This window comes from Balaenoptera ricei, chromosome 21 (assembly GCF_028023285.1).
Source record: "Balaenoptera ricei isolate mBalRic1 chromosome 21, mBalRic1.hap2, whole genome shotgun sequence".
Taxonomy (NCBI): Eukaryota; Metazoa; Chordata; class Mammalia; order Artiodactyla; family Balaenopteridae; genus Balaenoptera; species Balaenoptera ricei.
The window spans coordinates 612,914-638,420 of NC_082659.1; the positions used below are offsets into that span (position 1 = coordinate 612,914).

The 25,507-nt window shown below is 38.7% G+C and overlaps 1 protein-coding gene across 14 annotated transcripts in view; it reads right to left on the reverse strand.

The window, feature by feature from the left end:
• The window catches only part of TENM3 (teneurin transmembrane protein 3), a 2,524,603-nt gene that overhangs the window by 420,002 nt on the left and 2,079,094 nt on the right, over positions 1 to 25,507 (reverse strand). For all 14 annotated transcript variants that reach the window (XM_059909693.1, XM_059909692.1, XM_059909687.1 and 11 more), the window contains one exon: positions 13,304 to 13,610. In XM_059909693.1, coding sequence (XP_059765676.1) covers positions 13,304 to 13,535 — 232 coding nt within the window. In that variant the 5' untranslated portion in view covers positions 13,536 to 13,610. The remainder of the gene's footprint in view (positions 1 to 13,303; positions 13,611 to 25,507) is intronic.

Below are 25,507 nucleotides of genomic sequence, written 5' to 3' on the forward strand. Positions count from 1 at the left end.
ATCCGCTGCTATCTGATAATCAAACTGCAGGAGGCATTGGTATAAATATGCGTGTGGTTTGGCGTGAAGCAGCAGGTGTTTAATAATTGTGACTGAAGCGGCACCACAGTGATTCACAATGTGGGTCCAAAATGGGCAATGTGGCAAGGAACCAGATACAAGTTTAGCAGCAAGCGGGTGCGCAGGACATCAGACCAATCAAGGCCGAGGCAGGGGGCAAGGATTACCCCTACTGTGTCCAGAGGAGAGCTATAAGCTACATCTATCTACTCACACCTCTGGCAGGTAATCTACAAAGCAGGTTGGCTGCCAAGTCTGAAAGAGGCACTTACCTACTTAACAGCCAAAATTAGTCAACAATCAGTTAGGAAGGGGAGCTAAAGGAGGGAACTAAGAGGAAAACATTCACATGAAACGATGGTAAACTGCAGCTCTTTAACTGGTGTCTTTAAGTACAGAAATTTAAAGCTGAGTAAACATGGCCATGTAAATCCTTTAATCCTGCTGCTGACATTCATAGTGACTGAGAAGGATTAATCATTCTGATCTCTAAATGAATCATTTTAAAGAGTTCATATTTAAAAGGAATAAACTTTGGAGTTGCAGTAATTAGCCTAGGGGATCTGATGTCTGTTTCAGGTTTTTGTCTTTCTTTATGAAACCCTGTTCTCCCAAAGAAAAGGTTTTCTTAGCACCAGGAAGTATTTCAGAAAACATGAAAAAGGGTTTCAGATTCCTTTCGTTTTTGTAAGATGACAGAGGTGAGGAGGAACACTGGGGAAATGAAAAGTTGGGGTAGAACTGGAAATTCATAGCAGCATTAAGTGCTGAATGGTAAGACCATATGGTCATATTTCTTTTGAAGTCTAGGATCAGTTCCCATTATTCACTATAATGGCATCCAAGACTAAATGAAATCTCAGTCTTTAAAATTAAAAGCATTTTGCTCTTGGGGCTCAAACTTTCCTCTTTCACAGTTTCCAACACGCCTGAATGTTTAATCTATTTTCATAATGCAAAAAATACAAATAAACAAAATAAAAATAAGAGTAAGAAAAAAATGGATATATTCCATTTCGCTTCCAAAACAGGATAAAATGGTACAGAGAGACACACAATTAGTATCTTAATCAACAGAGTTATGAAAATTATTTTTACACCCGCCAAATGCTATTGGTGATATTCTAAAATTATACGTACATCTTTCATGACTTACATCTCAGAAATATGAATTTAACTCTTTTGACCTATCTGGAAACACACAGTATGTGGAAAGATTTAAAAATTATTTATCATTTTAGGGAATTCCAACATTAAAACTGCCAAAAAATGTAACCTATATCCAAGAGTTAAAAATGGACCTTTTTTTCTGTTTGGAAATGGATGAAAATATTTGAAAGGCATGGTCCCAACTATGCGCCACCAAGTCTGCCTTCTCTCCCTCGGCACCGTCCTGGAAAGGTGGGGGATGCTATTATCTTAATAGGCAAGATGTCTTTATCCAGCAAAACACTGTAGTGCATTGGCAGCAGACGTGGTTTCTAAAAGGACTGTGTCTGTGGTTCAGTGGAGACAATGTGACTGTCCCAGGACCAAGTGAAATGTCATCTTGGCTGAAGCTGGATGAAAAGAGAAAGCAAACCCCAAACTTTCCATATTCAGCTACACTCGTTTGAGCCTGCCTAGTTTGGGGGTTTGTTTTTTAAAATTATTACTGCTTAGGTAAATTCTATATGCAGTGAAGTACACAAATCTTAAGTGGACACTTCAGTGAGTTCTAACATATGTTTCCACCACGAAGCCAAACTAAACATGGCACATCTCCATCACGCCCACAAAGTTCCCGTATCCCCTGAAGTCAATCCCCGTCACCATAGGCAACTACTGTTCTGACTTCTTTTATTATAGATAAGTTTTGTCTGTTCTTGAACTGAATATAAAGAGTCATACAGTATCTACTCTGGATCCTTTCACTTAATGGAATGTTTTTGAGGTTCTTCCACATTGTTGCTTTATCAGTAATTCATCTTTGGTATTACCAAGCGGTGTTCTACTGCATGAATGGAACTACAATTTGTTACATCCATTCACTTGGTGATTCCTGTTTGGGTTGATTATGAATAAAGCTGCTATGAAGATAAAGCTTCATTTGTCTTATGTAAATACTTAGGATATGCATTGATCGGTCAAAAGGAAGATGTTCTTTTTAACATTACATAAGAAATTGCCAAACAGTTTCTGAAAATCTTGCCATTCTACATTTTACACTCCCATCAGCAATGTATGAGAGTTCAGTTGTTCCACATCCTCACAGATATTTGGTGCTGTGGATCTTTTTACTTTAGCCATTCCAGTGGGTGAGTGGTAAAATTTCATTGTAGTTTTAATTTTCAGTTCCCTGATGGCTAATGATGTTGAGCACTTTTTCAGGTACTCATTAGACATTTGTGTATTTTCCGTGTAGTTTCTAAGGATTTTGTCCATTTTAAAATTTCATTGTTAATCTTTTTATTATTGATTTATAGGAGCTCTTTATATAGTCTGGATATAAGTCCTTTGTCATATATATGACATATATGTATATATGGGTATATATGCGTGCATGTGAACAAATATATATACTGTCATATATATGTGTGTGTATGTATACATTTATATATTTTTATATATATATATATATATATATATATATATATATATATATATATACAATTTTCTCTTACACTGCGGCTTGCCGTTTCATTTTCTTAAAGGTATTTTCTGATAAGTAGAAGTTCTAATTTTGATGAAGTCCAATTTATCAACTTTCTTTTTCTTTTATGTTTTGTCCTTTTTATGACCTAAGCTATCTATGCTTACTTCAAGGTTGCAAGCATTTTCAAGAACATGGTTAGCTTTTTCTGTGGTTTTCTTAAAAGGGCTTGGTTTTTTCTTGGAAATTAGGAAGGTGAAAGAGTAGGAAAATAATAGGATCAGACTCTGTTTATTTCTGGCTCTGGAACTCACCAGCTGTTGACTGAGTGAGCATTTTCACAAGTCTTGGTCTCAGTTTTCCTCATCTATAAAATGGACTTAGAGGATCTCGGATATCTCCCAACCGTAAGTTTATGCAGAGGCATAAAGAAGGTAGCACAATGAACCATGAAACAACGCTGAGAACAATAGTATCATGAGTCCAAGGAGGAGGAAAAGGAAGAGAATAGACCTTGGTAAAAGTATGGGTCACAAGGGTTAAAATTTCCTTTAGTACCAGGAACTTCTGGTTTATATTTCATCCCTAAACTAAATCAGAAACCCTGTGCCATGCTCCTACTGTGCCTGGAATTCATCCTGAATTGAAAACCAACCATCAGGACAGTGTGAGCATTAACAACGGTATCTGCCTGTCTGGAAAGGTACTTTTCCTCCCCACTCCTATGGTTCCAAGACAGGGATTATTTTTGCCTCTGACCTTTGATGATTTAGACCGGCAGGTTTTCCCTCATAGCCCCACTCTCCAAATACAACCTCTGTGAATATTTTACTGTTTCTTCTTTCCTTTCTCTTTCTTTTTTTCTTTTTTTTGTAATTCTGTGAACGGATTTTGTTGTGTTTATTTCAATACTTTTAAGAGTTTTTGAGTCAAGTTTTGTGCAATGCAATTCACAAGCTGGTCTTTTTTTTTTTGGCTTCTTCCTAAGCCAAAACTTCATAGTTGTACAGCAAGTCCTTGCTTTAGGAATCAATGTATTGCGTTTAGAAGTTGATAATGGATCACTATATATTTTTCAATGAAAACAACATGGAGGAAGGCCAGATGGAACACGCGAGTGTATTAAGTCATCTGGATGGAAGAACACTCTAGTGTGTGACTTCAATGTATAAGCCTGTCTGTTTGAAAAAAATGCGTTCAGAATTCCAAACAGGAACACCTGTCACTATGGTTGTGTCTCCCATTCGTTTTCTGCTTACCAAGCTGGGAGGAACTTCCTCAGCAAATCACTGGTGGTCACCTGGTTCACAAATGCTCTATGAGGGATGCCAGGACACGAGCTGCGCAGGGGGGATGCAGGGGCTTGGAAGAGCTACTGCTTTTCTCAGACTAATAGGAAAACTCAAGACCTTTTCATGTGTTCCCTGACCACTTGAATTTGCTCTTCTGTGAATTGAAGCTATTTCCCATTGGGTTGTCTTTCTGTTTTCAATTTGTAAAAGTCACTCTTACTTTATTTTATATGGGTGTGTGTGTGTGTGTGTATCTTTTATCTGTCACATGGATTATAAACATATTTCCCAACAAAATAATTTTGCTCATGGTATGCTTATTATTATTTATATTTTATATAAAAGATTTTAAGTAGAAAATAATCATATAAGGCTTCTCTTCTGGTTTTTTTATTTCAATTAGAATGGTCTCCTCTATTCTTGGGAGGTACATACAGTCCCTGGGGCAGGCTGTGTAGATTCACAACCACTTTTTCCTTGCCTTCCTCTGCTATAAAAGCTGGAAAGCAAAAATAGTAAATGCTCCCTCTTCTTATGCAGCTAAGCGTAGCCAAGTATAACAGTTCTGAAAAAAAGAGATGCAAGAAGACGTCTCTGGGGAGTAAAAAGAAACAGTCCAATGGAGAGAAACCCTTCTCACTTTTGCTTTGGTTCTATTTCAACAGGAATATGAAAATGCAGCAAACATCTGGGGATCCATGGGACAAAGGCCACATGGTACAGATGACTGAGCCAAAAAAGATAGAAGGTACCTGGGGCCTTGATGGCATCTTTGAACCCTGGATGGTCTGCCTCTGGACTTCTTGTTTTGTAAGAAAATAATTCTGTTAGGTGTTTAAACCATTGTTTTTGGAGCTTTCTGCTACTCATGGATCAAGTCATTGCTACTTTATTCAGTCTCAAATTAACTTCTAGAATTCTTATTGCTTTATTTTTTACATTTGTCTTTAATCCATCTTAATTTATTTTTGAATATGCTGAAAGATATGCGTCCAATTTTATATTCTTCCAGATGGATAACCAGTTGTGCCAGCACCATTTATCAAATCCCAATGAATAGAAAAACCATTTTTTGTTTTATGCTAAATTTCCCTGTATGCTAGGATCTATTTCTGAAATTTTAGCCGACTCCACTGATCAACTTGTCTTTATTTATGCCAATATCTTATAGACGTGATTACATGGCTTTATAGTATTTTAAAATATACATGGTAAGGCCATTTTATCCTCACTTTTGAATATATTTTTGACATTTATTCTTCCACATTAATTTTCAGATCACTTTCTCCAATTAAACATAAGCCTTGACTTCTATGCATTTATTTTCATAGAATTGATATTTTTATATCTGTCTTCCCATCCGAAAACATTGACTGTCTTTCCAGTTATTCAGATCTGTTTTCTGTCTCACAATAATATTTACAGATCTCTTCATATTAGGTCCTATACCACTCTTGTTAAAATTTATTCCAGAGAACTTTATAGTGTTTGTTGCCATGGTGGTAGGATATTTTTTTCTGACTGCCAAATTTAGCCAATTATTGTTTAATAAGTACTTAATGGTATATAACATGCATCAGGTATTATTCTAAGCAGTTTATATATATTAACTCATTTCATTCTCAACAAACTATAGGTTGAAAGTTAAAGCACAATGTACATAGAAGGAAACTGAAGCACAGAGAAATTAAGTAATTTGTTCAAGCAAGTTACTTGGCCAAAATTGGGTAACTTGCCGCTTGGTTAATGAATGGCAGATGTGCGTCTCAAACACATATCAGCTGCATCCAGAATATATACTCTTAACTATTATGCCATATATACTACCACTGATGTCCATATATTTATCTTGCATTTACCCAAGTACCAATTTGCTTCAGACTTTAAAAAAATTTTTCTAGTGTTTTTTATTTCACATGGTTTTTTGTATGTACAAAATCAATCACATATTTAGCAAAAGTGCTAATTTTAACATTTTCCAAAATATATATCAATTGTTTCATTTTCTTCTCTTACTAGAATTGCTAAAATGTCTAAACAATTTTGCATAGTAATTGTGAGGGTAGGTGAGCCTTTTTTGTGTTACTGATTTTATCTGAAATGGTCCTAGAATCTTACCCTTGAGAATGCTGTTTAATTTTTTTGATTGATCATCTTACACGACTAACATATTTGTTTTTTTCCTTCTTGTTTACTTAGTGAGTTTTATTTTAATAAGGGATGGGTTTAAAATTTCATCCCAAACCTTTTCATCATCTAGTGATAAGATCATGCTTTTCTACGTTGATTTATTAATCTAATTATGTTAATAAATTTCCCAGCATTGAAAAATCCTTGCATCATCACCAAGGATTAGTAACCACTTGGTTATTAATCTGGTCCAGACTGTTATCCTTTTTATACATTGCTAGATTCCTATATACAAATAGTTATTTAGAATTTTTATTACATACATATTGAGAAGAAATTTTGGTCTAGATAGTTTCTTTTTTGTACTATGTTAATCAAGTTTTGTTGTTAAGGTTATGTCAACCTCACAATATGAATTTTAGTGCTTTCCATCTTTTTCTTTTCTTTTTTTTTTTTGTGTTGAATAGCTTTTTGAACTAAGGACTTAGCTGTACTCTGAAGGTTATGTAAGATTTACCTAGGAACCTATCTGGTATTTTTTAATGGTGCCCCTTTTAATCACCTTTGTAATCTCTTTTGCGGTAACTGATTCTGATGACTTTTCTCCACGTTTTGAAATAATTTGCGGTTGATCATATTTTACCATGAAAAAATCAATTTCCCTAGATTTAAAAAAAAGTGTTGTTTGGAGCAGTTCCTTTTCATTGTTACGATGTCTTCAGGATCTCGCCTTATGTTCGTTCTCATTATTCTTTAATCGGGACCATCAGGGACTTTCCGGTTTCTTAGACTTTTTAAAGAATCAACTTTTTGTTTGTTTTTAATTTAAGTTTATCCTGATGATCTACTTCTTCCTATTTTCCTTTGGTTTCTTTTTTCTGATATTTTACTTATTTCTTAATATATATAGTATGTTCATTTTTGTTGGTCTTTTTAGATCTGTTTCTGAAGGAGGTGAACCATAATATCCCATAGTAAATGTGTTTTAACAACATTTTTTCCCTAAAAGCTTTTGCTTTGTAAATTTAGTCACTACATTGTTTAATGTATGCATTTTAAGAGTATTCATCCTGTTGTCTCTTACCATTTTACTTAGTGGTCCTCTTTACCCTGTTTAGTGTTTTTAATTGTAAATTCCACCTTTCCTAATATTAATACTGCCAATCCTACTTTCTTTTTGTTTGTATTCACCTGATATCTCTTTATATCCATCTCTTTATTCTCAACCACTTTTTACCATTTTAAGTCTGTTTCTTATAAATACCAATAACGTTTATAAATCAGCTGGTTAGTTTCTGTTTGTGTCAAAATTCAGTTCATTTCTATTTCATGTAATATGTCACACAGTAGAGTTCACGCCTTCCATCTTGTTTTATGGTTATTCATGATTTTACCTGTTTCCTCTTTTTCCTTGGAGCTGTTTTGTGCTAAATTGATCAGATCGCTATTCATTCCTTTCCCCCTGCTAATTAGGTAGGTCTGTTGTGCTTTCTTCATTTCACTAATGATTACCTTCCCTTCCCTGACATTCATATTCAAATACACATTTTTCATTACTACATGAATGCAAGATAGCAATTATTCCCCTCCACTAAAGCTCTATTCTATAACTGTTTCTCCCCTCTTTCTTCAGATGAGATTTTTGGAACACTTTTAATTTCCCTACCAGCTTCTCCCAACTATTGGATTTTGCTGGTAGGGAAGGAGTTTTACTTCTAGTCTTTTCTTAGGGTTTCCCTTGTAGTGGTTCTTGCACATCTCCACACGCTCTATCATCACTTGGGATTCAACCGCATATATACTGCACGGTGGGTGGTTCACCACGTTTTCCTTTCATTTCACAGGTAGTGACTCTGATTCAGTTGGTATCACTTCTTGAATACTTCAGATGGTGCACATTGGTGATACAGTCTCTGCATCTCTGCACGTCCCTAAATATCTTGCATTTACTCTGAGAGATGGATGATCTCTTCTCTGCATATAGAACCCCTGGGTTGTAGTCTTTTCCTTGTGGTAGACGGTATTCTGTTGTCCTCTAGTTTTCACTGCTGATGATGAGAAATTCATTAGTTTTATATTCGTTTCTTTTGTAAGTCACAAGAAGAGTAACTTGTTTTTCTTTCTCTAGAATCTTGTAAAATATCTTTAATCCACAAAGTTAAAGAATTTCTCTAGGATGTGCTAAGGTGTGTGTGTGTGTGTGTGTGTGTGTGTGTGTGTGTTTTCTTAATTTTACCTGGAACTTTGTCTTCTGAGTCATTTCTTCTACTTGGTCTTCAAAGCCAGTCATTTGGATTTCAACAATGACCACCCTTTCTTCTTCAACATATCTATTATATGTTTTTGGTTTGTAAATTGTGGCTTTCCCCACCTTAGCATTTGGCTGTTACCGCTGGTTTTGCTGCTGTGCTGTGTTTATTTTTGTACTTAGATGTCTCAGAGTGCTCTTATTAGAATCTTTCGTTTTGGTTTGGGTTTTCCTTCTCTTCACCATGGCTCATTTGCATTCGGAGCTTCCTGATTTGTCTGTTTTCTTTCCTACCTCACTTCCTGCATGCTGGGCGCCATTAAGCTTGTCGCTGCTTTCCTGGGGGCTGCCTTGGAAGCAGTGACAAGTCCCCTTAGTCGCTAGGGACAAGCCTTTCTACTCCCTGGGTTCCAGGGCTGGCGCTCTCACACTATCGGAGTGGAGAAAAGGCGTCCGTTTAGGCTCCCTCAGCTCCTGAGGGACCAAGGAAGACAGCTGCCCCTGCAGCACGACGTTCGCTCCAGGGAGGAGCGTGGGAGAGGCCGGTGGGCATCTCTCCGGCACCGTGAAACCACAGCATTCTCTCTCATCCTCACGCTAGGGCTTCACCCCGCTTCGAGCTTTCATCTGGCCCAAGAACAAAAGCACCTGCACCGGCTTTGCCCATCAGGACCCTAAGAGGGGTCTAGACCTCATTTGCACCCATATCACTGCTCAGCTCGGGAGAGGTAAAGACTGGCTGGGAGATGGGTAAATGAAGCATCACTCGAGCCACCCTTATACCAGAATCCTGGATACATGTTTACAGAAAAACTCAGACCGCGCCTCTGATGTCCTTTTGTTTCACAACAAAAGGTAAGGGAAAGGTCTAGCATCCGGAATGTTGTATAAAAGATGGTCTGGGACTCAGGACACAGCCCACCAAGGAGGTGCAGCAGGAGGCTTCAGGGCTTGTGGGATCTACTTTCCCACCAGCTCTACTTGGACCGGCCTTGGACCAGCAAGATCATGAGGTGGGAAGTCATGTCTGCGGAGCTGGGGGTTGCTGGGCACTCCTGAGGATGACGAGCAGGAAGAGAAGGCAAATCCCAAAGCAGCGGAGAGGAAAGAGGAGAGTTTCTGGGACCAGAAGCAAGCGGTCAGGGAGCCCCGCTCAGAAATCAGTGAGGGTCTTTGTCCAGCTGCCTTCCTCCTTCCCTTTCCTACTTTGTAAATTTATTATCTATTTTGATTTCAGGTGTGTACAAACACAGACATAATGCTGTCTGCTTTTCAAATTTAAAAACAGATAACCTTCCTCCCCTGACATTCTATAAATGAAGAATAAATGGTAGGCTTTTCATTTTAAAATTCTGAAATTCACAACCACAACACTGATGACTGACTAACGGGTAAACACTTTGGGTTAAGACTGTCTCAGAGGTGTTTTTCCTTTTTTTCCAGGGTTAGGGTTCTGTGGGAAAAAAGTGTTCCCATTTCCAGATATCACCTCATTTCAAAATTCACCTTCATGGCCAACATTCCTCATTGGAGTTGATGAGCTTTCTCGTTTGGTCAAGGACATTACAAGAATGTACATAGTGCTGAGAAGAAAAGATCTTTTATTTTATCACTTCTCTAAAAACTGTGGGATGATCTTATGCAGCTGTTTCATAAGAAATGTGTCTCAGATCTGACAGGATAAATTCCCTTCAAAGATGAATCAAAGAAAATAGTATCCAAGAATGCCAAAGAAGCCACTATTAGCCTAACCCCATCACACCTACAGAGAGCTCCACAGCTGCTAAAAGGACAACTATTCCCACCACCCAGTAAACCACATGGAGAGATTTAAAAGGACAGAAAGAGATCTGTGTGAGAACCAGTCAAATGACACATTACTGTGAAAAGGAAATCATCCTTAGCTTTACAGTATCTAAATATAACACGTAATTAACAATAGTCACCTGCCAGTCAGTAAAGCCATAAAAAATGATTAAAATTAAGTTTGATAATAGGCCATAAAATTGGTCGATAAAAATAAAAATATTACATTTCTTTTTTTTTATAGTTGACTAAAATCATTGTATTTCTAGATTTGAATTCTCCATGTAATTGCATTAACAGGCGTCTCTACTTATCCCTTCCTCCAGCTGAAGCTGCATTTTCCTGTGTCATTCAAAGAAGAAGTGGATTTGGACTGGCAAGGCGTTTTGAAACTCCACGGACAAGCTCAATTAGCATGATTCTTTGGAAGAGTTTCAATGGTCTTTGGCTACTATTAATATTTTTAATCTTTCATTTTTATTATGTGTATGATGTCAAGAGCTGTGGCAGGAAGCACATTTTGTCAATTAAATAATTAATACCATAGCATAATAGTCAGGGAGGAAAAATTGACATTTGTCAGGTTCAAAGAAAATGAAAGGCTGGGAGGATTGTTCATTATGCTTGCTTGGGAAACACATCATCTGATAGCAGACTTTTCCTTATTCCTTTCTCACCTCATCTACCGCTCCCGCTACAAATATTCCCCACATCAAACCAGAGGAAAGAAAAAGCATTTCCAATGCTTCCCTCTTCCCCATCCTCATCCACCCAATCACAAAATCACGTCCATTTTATTTCCTAAATATGTGTCCAGTCTCCTCATCTCTCTCGATCGGTACCATCAAAATTGGCTAAGACTGAGTCCAAGAAACCAAAGGGCAAGGTTGACACTGAATTGCCTGTTTTCTGCTCTGGCAACTGCACAGAGCTTAGAAGCCTGAGCGCTGGGGGCAGACGGGCCTGGGTTCAAGTCCCAGCACGGCCCTCGCTGGCCTCCCAGCCTTGACCGTCTCAACCTGTGAAAGGACGATGCCCCGGGCCCTCCATCCCGAGGTGCTGTGAGAGTTCAGTGACGGCGCACGTAACTCCTGGCACATTGACTGGAACGAGGTGAGGAATGAGCACACCTCAGCCATCAATAGCAGTGCGTTCCATTTATGTTCTCAATACGATCTGATTTATGAACACGCCAAGTGAATGGTGGCAGCCCCGCACGCTGCACTTTTGCTTCTCCCTGCACCTCCGCCCTGAAACCTCTTCTCGCCCCTCCACGTGGCCGCCCCGGGCAGCAGGCCCCTGTCGGCTGCCGTGCTCTCCGTCTCTTCCCTCTGCCCCGATCGCTCTCTACGCCTTGGCTGGCAAGGAGCTGGGTGACAGGGAGGTCTGGTCCCCTGAGACTCTGGCTCACCGGTTTCCACAGATGGTCTCGCCGTGCCATCAGCCACAGTCTGCCCTGGATATACGCTGCCTGGGAGGGGGAATTTCAGCTCGCTATTTCTAACCCGTTAAGCACCATCCTCTCCGCCTAAACGAAACGCTCGCTTGGGGCAGAGATGCGCTTCCTCGGGGCATCACGCCGCATGTGCTGCTTTTTCCCCTCTCACGGTATTCCACAATGTAGGTTGTTCTTTGCCAATAGGGCACGAAGAAGTTATTTCTGTTACAAAAGGTGAGACTTCACACCGCGTTCAGATTGCCTGCATCTCTACGGTACCTGCTATTTTTGAAACTGGTGAAAAATGTACTCTGATAATCTCTGTTCACTGTGTAGAGATTATGAAAGAAGAAGTCGGGTTTAGAATGATCACACATGGCACAAGGAACTCAAGTCCCTTAATTTAGCGAGAGCACCTATCTCAAATATCTGTGCTGCATTTCCCTTAAAAACTGGATTTGAAATGTTAAGCAAGTTTTTCCTCTTTCATATAATTTGATACCTGTAATTAGTAAGGCATGCTTTCGTGGGGAAAACAATCTCTCTCTGGCAAATCAAATGAGTCTTCTTGACGTAAACTGGTTTAGGTGAGGGAACGCTATTTCACTCTATTGAGGATGGCTCTTTCCACAACGCAGAGAAGAAAAGAACCAAGGAAATGTTTCAAACTTTGGAATGATTTACAGCATTATTACTTTTTCTTAAATTTGTTCCTACTCAGTATCAAACTGTTCGTCACAGTGTCTGTAAGGTGACTGGAAAAGAATGAATATATTCTTTATTTTTGAAGTTTAATTTATTTTTTCCTTGTTTCTTGATAAAATTAGCTAAGGGATGCTAAGCTAAGTTCTAGGTAAATTAACTAGAGGATTGTAAGAGGATTTTATTTTTATTATTGGTAATGTTGCCCACATCTCAAGACTGTGTTAGAAGAAACGAAATGTCCCTATGTATGCCTAATTTTAAAGAAGCTACTGCTTTAAAGCATGGAAATCAGTAGGGTTAGGACTGTGAAGTCAAGTTACAGAAGCCACTATTCCACTGGTAGAACACGCAGGCAGAAAACAGAGGGTAAAAATGTTCAACAAACACGTGTGCATGACCAGACCATAATGGACTACATTATGGGAAACTAGGATGTTTTAGGGTCTAAACTTAATGTCCCAGATTGCCTTCGAGAGAGAAAACGGAACCCCTGTGACGCAGGCTCTTCTATAAACAGACACAAACAGCTGGGCCAGATGGATCATGAGATGATCTAGAGGAAGAATTCTTACTTTCTTAGGAGGGAAAGACGAGTTTCCTCACCAACAGTTCTGTACTCCTCACACCAGTTCTAACTACAGAAACAGTGTGTGTGTGCGCCTTCCTGAGCCTCGCAGGGAGCCCTGGAGACCTGGGTTTCAAGTTTATGCGCCAACACTTTGACCACACGCAGAATCGCAACCTCACATATAAAATGCGGGGTGTGGGATGATTCTCTACGTGGGTCCATACCTGCATCTGGGTCCGTGTGTCCCTAGGTGGCTTTCTACCTCTAATCTGGAATACTATGGGATCATCTAATACCTCAAAGTCTAAATCAGAGGATAGGACATCAATCTAAGAAATAATCATCTCACCTCGAAGGGAAAAAAGTGACACCTGCACGTCAGCACGAGCCGAGCATGCTTCGTTTTACTAGAACGATGACCTACCTTGTCTGGTGAACTCATCTGCTTCTCTGTGAACCAAATCCTTCACTCTGTTTCCATACAGCAGCCGTGAGGAATCGTGATCAAAAGCTTTCAGGGTTTCACTGGAACTGTAAGACTTCTGGGTGGGAACCCGGCACTCCTCATTGTCTGCTGAGGAATTAGTGTAGCGCCGTTCCTTCTCCCGTCTGCTCTTGGTCAGGGAGCAGTAAGGCCTACGTTCCTTCACATCCATGCTTCATTCCTTCGGGGCGCGCGTCAGCCCTGGCTGTGACGAAGTGTGCTCAGGGTTCCATTCTCACTGGCCTGTCTGTGAAGATAAAAGGTTGGCATGACGTCAGCATCACATTCACCTACAGACTGACCACATCCTTCTCTATGTGGAGAATGGTGGAAAGTAAGGGTATTATTGCTTATTGAGGAAACTTGCTTTCCACAAGAAATGACAATTCGTGAAATCTGTGTAAAATGTCCTGCATTATCAGGAGGTGAGGGACACGTTCTGGTAATGAGAGTTACGGTCGCTTGTTTAAGCTGCTAGATCTGATCTTTCACATTAATACAAAAAAAAAATTAAGCTCAACCACACATATTTTTTTTTATATAGTGAGTTTTAAATTTTTTTAATTTTTAAATTTTTTTTATTTTTTACCTTTCTTTTTTTTAAACATCTTTATTGAAGTATAATTGCTTTACAATGGTGTGTTAGTTTCTGCTTTATAACAAAGTGAATCAGTTATACATATACATATGTTCCCATATCTCTTCCCTCTTGCATCTCCCTCCCTCCCACCCTCCCCATCCCACCCCTCTAGGTGGTAACAAAGCACCGAGCTGATCTCCCTGTGCTATGCGGCTGCTTCCCACTAGCTATCTATTTTACATTTGGTAGTGTATATATGTCCATGCCACTCTCTCACCCTGTCACATCTTACCCCTCCCCCCCCATATCCTCAAGTCCAGTCTCTAGTAGGTCTGTGTCTTTATTCCCGTCTTGCCCCTAGGTTCTTCATGACTTTTTTTTTTTTTTCTTAGATTCCATATATATGTGTTAGCATACGGTGTTTGTTTTTCTCTTTCTGAATTACTTCACACTGTATGACAGACTCTAGGTCCATCCACCTTACTACAAATAACTCAGTTTCGTTTCTTTTTATGGCTGAGTAATATTCCACTGTATATATGTGCCACATCTTATTTATCTATACATCTGTTGATGGACACTTAGGTTGCTTCTGTGTCCTGGCTATTGTAAATAGAGCTGCAGTGAACATTGTGGTACATGACTCTTTTTGAATGATGGTTTTCTCAGGGTATGTGCCCAGTAGTGGGATTGCTGGGTCGTATGGTAGTTCTATTTTTAGTTTTTAAAGGAACCTCCATACTGTTCTCCATAGTGGCTGTATCAATTTACATTCCCACCAACAGTGCAAGAGGGTTCCCTTTTCTCCACACCCTCTCCAGCATTTATTGTTTCTAGATTTTTTGATGATGGCCATTCTGACCGGTGTGAGAGGATATCTCATTGTAGTTTTGATTTGCATTTCTCTAATGATTAATGATGTTGAGCATTCTTTCATGTGTCTGTTGACAATCTGTATATCTTCTTTGGAGAAATGTCTATTTAGGTCTTCTGCCCATTTTTGGATTGGGTTGTTTGTTTTTTTGTTATTGAGCTGCATGAGCTGCTTGTAAATCCTGGAGATGAATCCTTTGTCAGTTGCTTCATTTGCAAACATTTTCTCCCATTCTGATGGTTGTCTTTTGGTCACAACCACAGATTTTGATACAGAAGCTACTAGCTAAAAATTGGTCTTGGTGTTTCCTAAATTTTCCACATTGGAGAAGTTTTCTCTTGCTGCATTTTCTCCATTCATAAAAAATTCCCTTTCTTTTTCTTACAAAAACGTATACTACTTTTATTTCTTTTAATTTTTATTTGTTTTAAACAGAAGGAGCAAATTGGGAGCTTCACAGAAGTAAAACTTTGCCAAGTGCACTGAACATTCGATTATTTTTCACAAAGACGTTTCCTTCAGAGGGCACAATTATCATGTGTTAATGACCTAAAAGTCTTGACAGGTGGAAAAAAGCGGATCCTTCTTTACTACTCCTCTCCTTCAAAAGCATTTTCCTCTCTAGAAAATGAATTTAATCAGCACTATCTTGATTTTTAAGGCAATTCAAGTAGCTAAATTGATGGGATAGTTTCTTGCAAGGGCCCGTAGCAAGAATAAGTTAGAAGGAGCAGGACGAATTGTGTTTCTCTGCCTAGCAACTCTCTTTTTCCTGAATTTGCTAAAAGGACAGGGGTTAGAGTAGGGAGAAAAGGCTCTGCTGTTGAAGATACAGGGCCCAGAAGAGGGAGGGCCGTACCCACATTTTACACGGTCCAGGGCTCATCCACATTCTACGTGGTCCTCCTTGTCTTTATTCTTTCTCCTTCTGTCTTTCCTTTTAATCTGAAGGTCCCTGAAGGCCTTGTCTTCAGCATTCAGTGTTCTCCCCGCCCCACTCCTTTCCTAAACTCACTTTTTATTTGAGTGATTCCATAATCAACTTGAAACAAATGATTCCTGGTGGCCCCAGGTCTTCTCTTGGGTTCCACATCCTTAGGGCTGGGACTTGTATTTAGCTATTTTCTCCTGTGTAGAGTCCTTCTCCGGAAGAGTCTCTCTCCCCCTCTCTTCATCCTTGGCCGTCATGATACACGTCACACTGCTCTCTCTGATGTGCTTCCAACTCGGAGTCTCTTCGCTGACTCTGATTCGCCCACATCGACTCAGGTTACATCCACGCTGTCAACAAGTCTTGATTCTTTCTGAGCAAAATTACGACTCCTAATACCTTTCACTTTCTAACTTCTGCCTTCCTTCCAGCAAGAAGGAGAGCGGGGAAACTCTGAGCTGGAGTGACCCCAGAATCCCAGAACCTATGCTTGGAAAAGTTGGACGCTCCTCCTGCCGCCTCTTGGACCAAACTGAATCCTACCCACCCCCCACCCCCGCCGTATTGAGGGTATCCACATGGGGTTCCACGTGTCTCTGCTACTGAACTGAGCTGCGCTGTTAAAAGTAGTTGCTAATATTTTAGCTTGGTTGTTGAACTGTATCTTGACTTCCCTACCTTTTTCTTCTTTTTGATGAATCCTATTTTAAAAACTAACATTTTTCACTGACTCCCTCTGATTCATTACTCCATTTTTCTCTCTACAAGTTCTTCCAATAGCTTTTAATAGAAATTGGATTTCCCTTAATGTAGCTTTCCTTTCTGTTTAAGACAATAAATAATTTCAAGGTACGGTGACAGGGACTGTTTTTGTACAACAGGATTAAAACAACAACACACGAATTTACTCTTGTTATTCCAACAAACAGAAGTCACTTTAGATGCATATTTATTGAATGACTAATATGCTGAGAACACACCACTGAATCAAACAATGTCCCTCAGGGAACATATGCTTAGTGAGGGAAACAGGTACATTCCTTCTAACGGAGTGAATAAATATGCCCGAGTTAAAGGAAAATCTTGTTTCCAAAATAGTGTTGATCTCTTTGGAGGAAAGGTTTATATAGACTCTCATAACTAAATGATCCTCAAAAAGCTTTTCATTGACCAGAAGAACATTGTAATTCAAGCATTTTTAGTAATAGAGTTTTGGGATTTGAAATCATTATAAAGGTTCCATTTCTTGCCCTAAGTTGACATCTTTCAAAAAATAAGTGTTGCTATATATACAAATATGTAGGCATTTTTATACTTTCAAAATGGACTGACTGGGACTTCCCTGGTGGCGCAGTGGTTAAGACTCTACACTCCCAGCGCAGGGGGCCCGGGTTTGATCCCTGGTCAGGGAACTAGATCCCACACGCCACAGTGAAGATCCCGCGTGCCTCAACTAAGACCCGGCGCAGCCAAATAAATATTTTTTAAAAAGTGAACTGACTAATGCCAGGGAAAATTGGTTTTTTTTTTTTTCTTCTCTGCTGCAGTTTTGTTTCAATTAGTTAGGCCAGGCATTGATAAACTCTAGTCCCCTGACCCAATCTGACCCATGACCTGCTTTTGTAAATACAGTTTTACTGGAACGAAGCACACGTATTTGTTTACATATTCTCCTCGGCTGCGCTCATGTTGCAAAGACAGAGTTGAGCGGTTGCAACAGAGACTGTAGTGAATTGAACTGTGGCTCCCAGAAAGATATGCCGAAGTCTTAACCCCTGGTATCTGTGAAGGTGACCTTATCTGGAAATATGGTCTTTGTAGTTGTAATCGAGTTAGGATGAGGTCATACTAAGTTAGGGTGGGCTTCAAATCCAATGACTGTTCTCTTTATGAGACAGAAGAGGGGGATTTGGATACAGAGACGTACACACAAACAAGAAAATGGGCCATGTGACGATGAAGGCAGAGATGGAGGAATGCAGCTATGAGCCAAGGGCGTCAGGTGTTGCCAGCAGCCATCAGAAGCCGGCAGAGACACGGGCAACAGATGCTTCCCTAGGACCTCAGAGGCAGCGTGGCCCTGCCCGCACCTCGCTTCCGTACTTCTTGCCTCCAGAACTGAAAGGATACATTTCTGTTGATTCAAGCCACCAAATTTGTGGTATTTTGTTACTACAGCCCTAGGATCTGATGGCCCCACAAATTCTAAACGATTTGCTATCTGGCCCTTTACAGAAAAAAAATTGCCCATGTCTAAGTTAGACCACACATATTTCCATTCTGTCTTTTTCTTTGTCCCTTTGGATCTCTGAATGTAAAAAGTATTTTCTTTACTATATAGTCCATGATACAGTTTTTCAGTCTTGCAAATCAGATAAGTCAATAACTTCTTTAAAGTAATAATATGAACATACATCATCAGTAGCAAAGATGCATCCTTGCAATAATGTTACCAATGTTTAAAAATCAATTCCAATTAAGTGTTAATAAATTAGTAATCAAAAGATAATTTTATGTATTCTTGAGCTTTATAGAACATCTCTAGCACAAAATATCTGACTTTTCTTTATTTGTGAAGCAATTCTAAAGTGCCGTGAAAAATCAATATAGAGTATTCAAATACACCATCAAAGAAAAAGACATTTTGAGCTTAGAGCTTCCAAACAATAAAAAATCCTTTGCATCTGTCTTTCCAGTTTTGCACATGGTTCAAACTCTTCAAGGATTTAATTTACACTGTAACGTTTGCAACTACTGATATGCTTCTGATGGAAGTCAGTGAGTTCAATATGACTTCAAAAGGCAGTTTTCTTAGATTAATATCCCATGGTAATGATGATGTTGATTAGAATATTCAAACATTTTGTCTATATCTATTATTGCTTCTGTTTACATTTACTATTAATCTTGTGATTTACACAGTTTTAAGAATCACATCCATAAAGGATATTGGGAAAATTTGTTGTGTGAGGCCAGTGTGATAATTTTTTATTTGCTATTAAAATTATGATATTAATTAAGATACTGGGAGTTTGGGGTTAGTAGATGCAAACCATTACATTTAGAATGGGTAAACCACAAGCTCCTACTGTAGAGCACAGGGAACTATATCCAATCTCCTGGGATAAACCATAATGGAAAAGAATATAAAAAAAAGAATGTATATATGTGTATAACTGAGTCACTTCGCTGTACAGCAGAAATTAGCACAACATTGTAAATCAACTGTACTTCAATAAAAAAAGTGTAAAAAAAATTTTTTTTTAATTAAAAAAAAAAAGGCAGTTTTCTGCATTATCTCCTGCACTCAAAGCTGAAGACGAGAAGGTTAAAAAAGTGCAGCTGCTTAAGTGGTGTTAAATTGTTGAAGCACTTTGATGGTGATTGCATAGTCCTACCAGACGAAGAGGGTCTCCCGGAGCATATTCAGCAGAAAGCAGTTAATGAACGGGACCCTTGCTGCATCAGGGGGTGGGGCCTTTGAAAAGGGAAGAGAACTAGTAGAGAGAAAGGGGACCGAAAACTCTTAGTTGAACTGGCTACAGCAAGTATATGACAATATCAAACTGATTTGGTTAATTTTCATTAGCTCCTTGAAAAACCACTCAGTTACTGCCCATAGCACTGCTCTGGAAAACACAGCTGTTCTTAAAGCAAATTCCATTATTTGGCTATTTGTTTTTTCTCAATATCTTGCAAAATGTTTGATTGTTTGAATGAATGCGCAGGTAGTCCTGACTTAGGGACACTAGGGATCATATCCTCTATTTCAGATACTGTATATTATTTCAACATGCTTTGAAACTTGGCCACAGAACTTAACGACATTATCACATTGTTTCATAACCTGTTCTTAACGCCAAAGAAACATTTGAAAATTGTACCTTTAGGAAGTAATCTGATTTTAATTGGACTTTGTATATTTTTAAAACCCTTGATGCCAATGATTACAATCTCTCAGGCCCATGACAAACATCCCTAAAGTCATCTGTACTTCTAAAATTCTGTGAGCTTATATGTCGATCTAGCAACGGAAATAAAAACAAATATCCAAACCCAAAGGATTAAGTAACGTTTTCATCAAATTCACTCATGTGTCCATTGTTATTTATTTTCTGTTAAGGATTACAAATTCCTGAATGTTATCTTGAATATCTTCTGCATAGACTGTCTCCTCACTTTATAATGGTTTGGAAAAGCTCACCCAAAAGAGTAAGCAGATTTCAGAGAAACACAATTTACCTCAGCATATTTTAGATTAAAGATCTAAATTAAGCTATCTGTACACAATACCAAGAATATTTTGCCTTTTGTTATTCACAGTTCATATTTTCCCTAATAAGTTAGTATTTATGATTTATTACCAGTTATGTTAATCCAACAGTAAATACAACTTTGCACACCACAAGCACTTCAAAATGTTTCCTTCATTGAATAGTTAGATTACTGTCAACTGAACACGAGATGAAATCAATTGCTATTGTTCATTTCAGAGGTAATTTTGTTTCCTGAGACAAATTTATAAATCAAAGAATTGAAATAATTAAGAACAAAAATAAAATCATGTTATGGTGATTTTTTTTAACAATGCTAAATTCAAGTGTAACTAAAATTTGAGCTTACAGTTTCAAATAGAAGAATGCAAGCGAATCATGTTTGAGACACAAAATTAAAACACAAGCAAAACTGTGTAAAGAAACACAGGGAAAGGAGAGTGTACCATGATTAACAAAAGTGATGCTTGTTGAGAAGATACAGGTACGGAGAAAAATAAATATAGTGAATAATTCGTGATTGAGAAGATTAAAAGCAAGGAAGGTTGCTTTCTTTAAACAAGACAGGAAATAAAGAGAACATTCGATAGCAATAATAAGTAAGAAGTCAACTTATGTTTCCAGCCAAGATGGGGTAATGGGAAGTGGATTTACCCACTTGTCTAAAATTGCAACAACAATAAAATAGACAAAATACATGAAACAAAGTTTTCAAGATACTGACATGAAGAAATGAAGGATAGTGAACCTTGAGAGAGGGGAACAAACAAGGTGAGCCCTTGAGTACCCTTGCTCACTGCCTTGAAAGAATTTCCAGGCTGTAGCACAGGGAGGAGGAAACCAGGAAGAGCTCAGCCAAGTTCCTAAGCTAAAGAGACAGAGCTGAAAGTCTGGTAGAACAGGTGGTAAGGATTTGCAGGACAAAGTGTTGGAGGAAAGAGAGCTGCATGGGGAAAGAACTCTGCAGGTCTGCAGAGGGTCCTTCTTGAGAATTCAGCGGTGTAGTGACCAGCACATGTGTGTGAGGGGACTGCTGGAGGCCAGAGAAAGAATGACTGGAAAGGATTACAGCAGAGTTTCTCAACCTCGGCATTACTGATACATTAGATGGAAAATTTTCTTTTTGTTGGGGGATATCCTACAGTAGGATGTTTAGCAGCAGTCCTAGCCTCAACCTACTGCATACCAGTAGCACGCCTAGTCATGATAATGATAAAATATCCTCAGACATTACCAAATGTCTTGCTTGGGTAAAACTGTCCCTGTAAAGGACCGCTGAATTACAGGGAACAGTTTTCAAAGCTCAAACAGGGCCAAGAATAGTGTATAGTTTTTCCAGCCAGACTAGAAAAACCTCATAATTTATTAGGCGATGTATTCACAAAGGTCTTGCCTCAATTGTGGGGAATAATTAGCACTAGACTAAACATCTCTCTAGTCTCAATAAAAAATCTTAAAAGCAAGACCAGAAAGGATCAAAGTGTTTCCAAGTAGCTTACCTGTCCCATAACAAAGCTTAAGAATATTATAGGAATAGAAAAATAACCAGCACTCAACACAGTAAAATTCACAATGTCTGTCATCTGATCAAAGAGTACGTGGCATGCAAAGAAGCAGGAAAATAATGAGGAGAAAAATCAAGCAATTGAAACTGACCCAGAACTGACACAGGTGTTAGAATGAAGAGACAAGGACATGCAAACAGTTATTATAACTGTATTCCATATGTTCGAAAAATTAAATGGAGACACAAAAGATATTAAAAAAAAAAAAGGAACCAAATCAAACTTGTAGAGATGGAAGTACCGTGTCTGAGATGGAAAATACACTGGATGAGATGGATGGCAGATTAGACATCGCAGAAGAAAAGATTAATGAACTTAAAGATACAGTAATAGAAACTGTATGAAATGAAGCACAGAGAAAGAAAAAAAAATAAATGAATACATCAACAGTGAGATGTGGGACTACTTCAAAAGGTCAATATAGATGTAACTGGAATCTCTGAAGGAGAAGACAGAGAGGAGAGAACAGAAAAAATGCTGATGAAATAACAACCGAAAAATAATCAAATTTGATAAATGCTACAAAAACCCACAGATCCCAGAAACTCAACAAACCCCAAGCACAAGAAATATAAAGAAAATTATACCAAGGCATTTAATTGTGATTAAAATTGTTCAAAATCAGGGACTTCCCTGGTTGTCCAGTGGTTAAGAATCCGCCTGCCAATGCAGGGGACACGGGTTCGAGTCCTGGTCTGGGAAGATCCCACATGCCATGAAGCAACTAAGCCCGTGCACCACAACTACTGAGCCTGCGCTCTAGAGCCCGTGAGTCACAACTACTGAGCCCGCACGCCACAACTACTGAAGCCCACGCGCCTAGAGCCCGTGCTCCACAACAACAGAAGCCACCGCAGTGAGAAGCCCATGCACTGCAATGAAGAGTAGCCCCCGCTCGCCGCAACTGGAGAAAACCCGCGCACATCAACGAAGACCCAGTGCAGCCAAAAATAAATAAATAAATAATTTAAAAATAACTTAATTTTTTAAAAAGTTGCTCCAAATCAATAATAAGGAATAAGTCTGAAAGCAGACACAGGAAAAAGGCACATTAAGCACAGAGTTTCTTGTTGTAAATAATGAAAGCAAGTAGACAGTAAAGAGACACCTTTGAAGTACTGAAAGAAAAAAAATCTGTCACCATAGAATCCTATAAGTAATGAAACTATCTCTTAAAAAGGAAGGTGGAATAACTACCTTTTTCAGACATACAAAAGTTAATCACCGGTCGACCCTCATTACAAGAAATGCAATGGAAGTCCTCTAGGCAGAAAAAAAATGACACCAGATGGAAATACAGATCTACAAAAGGAATAAATAGCCCTTGGAAATGGTAGCTGTTTGGTTAAATACACAAGCTATTTTCTTATTAAATCTCTTTTAAAAACAGATGACTGTTTAAACAAAATGATATCATAACAGCGTACTGTGGATTTTATAACATATGTGTAAGTAAAATTTATTGCAACAGTAGCACAAAGGAAGGAGTGGGGAAACGGAAGTATATGACCGCAAGTGTTTTATACTATTTGTGAAGTAGCATAGTACTGCCTCAAAGTAGTCTGCTATACTAACGATGTATACTTTAAACCCTAGTGCACCCACTAAAATAAAACTGAGAGCTACAGCCAGTAAGTTAAAAGAAATAATGGAATCATACGAAATGGAAGCATAAAACATCAACTAAGCCAAAGAAAGTCGGAGAAGAGGAACAAGGCACATACGGGGCAAATGGAAAGCAAACAGCAAGATGACAGACTTAAACTTAACTAAGCCAATAATCACATTAGATGTAAATAGTCTAAATACTCCACAAAATGCAGAGGTTTTCAGATTGCAGTAAAAAATAAAAATAAAAACCAAGACCCAATTATATGCTGCTTCCAAGAAACATACTTAAATACAAAGACACAAATAAGTTAAAAGTAAATGGATGGACAAGGGAAACCTAACCATATCAAAATTGCATTAAATATAAATATAAATGATCCCAACAATTAAAAGGCAGAGATAGACTGAATGAAAGAGAAAGATAAGACCAGCTGGAGGAACACTGAGCAGCAATTCAGAAGAATGCAGTGGGTCTACACGCACTGACACGGGATTGCGCACAAGGCAGAGTGTGCATTAATTTCTCTGTTCATTCATCATACACGTCAGGCATGGTGAGAGGTTCTGGGAATGGAGAGATGAACACGACATAGTCTCTACTCTCTTTCATTCTGAAAGGGGAGTTGGAGTTTAAATAATGAGTCACACAAATACATATACAACTAAAAATGTAACAAATGCTGCAAAAAATTGCAAGTTGCTAAGAGAGAGAATAGAAGGTGGGGTCTGATTGAGACTGAGAGCCAAAAAAAAGACTGATCTCAAATGACATTTAGGCTGAGAGCCATTGGTTAAATAGGATTTAACCTGGTCACAAGTATGTGTCACAGAAAAGAGGCTGACAGTAGAACAGACCAGGCTGAAAGAATGTGTTCCAACAACACATGGAGACAGGGAGAAGCTTGACGGACAAATGCCAGCAGGGCTGGAGCAGCGTGAGAGAGAGGAGAGGCGCGAGACGAGTCCGGAGGGAACCCGAAGCCCAGAGGCAGAGCTTCACAGGACAGGGAGAGCAGTGTCACCCATATGCCACCATTAACGGGTGACCACTGGAGAGCTTTAAACGGCACGTTTGACATGATCAATCAGGTTTCCACTCTGGAAAGATCCCTCTGGCTGAAGTGTAGAGAACAGGGAAGACGGAGGTCTGGGGAGGAAACAGGAAAACTTGTTGGCAGATTTCTGCAGAAGTCCAGGCAAGAGAAAGAGAGCTTGGACTAGGGGACCTGAAATGGCAGTGGGCATTTAGGGCAGTGGATGGATGGGAGAGACAGACTTGGCATCAGTAAGACCTGTGATGGGCTGAAATGAGGGTGAGGAAAAGGGAAGAGTTGGGGGTGACCACCAGGCTGCTGGCTGGAGCAGACGGGAAAAGGGGGATGTCTACTGAGACAGAGGGAACAGGAGGCCACCCCTCACAACTATTTAGGGCACACTCCCAATTCTCGCTTTTCTTTCATTTAAAACATATTATTAGGCGGTAATCTTTGCTCTTTGTGGAAACTAGAAAATACAGATACGAGCAAAACAAATCCTTAAAATTATTGCTCACTTGACATTTGAGTGGTCACCTTTTCAGGCCCTTTGTATGCATGTGTGTGTGAATGTAGGTATGTCATATATAACTTATAGTTTAATGTAAATGATCTTGTAACCCATTTCTACTTGACATATTACGAACAGTTTATGGGAGTAAAGATATATTTATGTCTTTATTTTAAAAATGATAAATAGGAAGCTGGTTGTTTTAAAACTGAAAATTATTCTTCAGGCTTTATCATAGATAGCAAATATAAAAACTTAGAAAGTGAAACAAATAGGAGAAATATACTAAAATAGCTACTGAATAAGTGTGACTACTGGAAAATTTTTAATTGGAAAATATATAGAACAGTGCCTGAGGCTATAAGAAAAGTGGCTTGAGTCTGATCAAATCATTAAAAATTCTTTCAAAATTATTTATATGTAGAAGGAAACAGAAACTGGAAATGATCAAAAAAGAAAAAAATATGGATAATGAGGTTAATTCACCCAGTAATGTAAAGTGGGAATATATTCTATGATATAAAAACAAATAAAGCAATTCACTTGCATAATTTGAAATTAAAAGTGATTCTATTTTCCCTAATAAAAACAATGGACAATAGTAATGTAGTAGTAAAATATATTAATACACCTACGTGGGCTACCACCGCAAAGAAATGAAAAACTGCAAGGAAAGTCATAATCTCCATACTTCGAATAATTTTGGAAAAGGTCCTCTAGAATCCAACGCGGCTGAACCAAATGCAGCTTTCTTACCTTCCAGA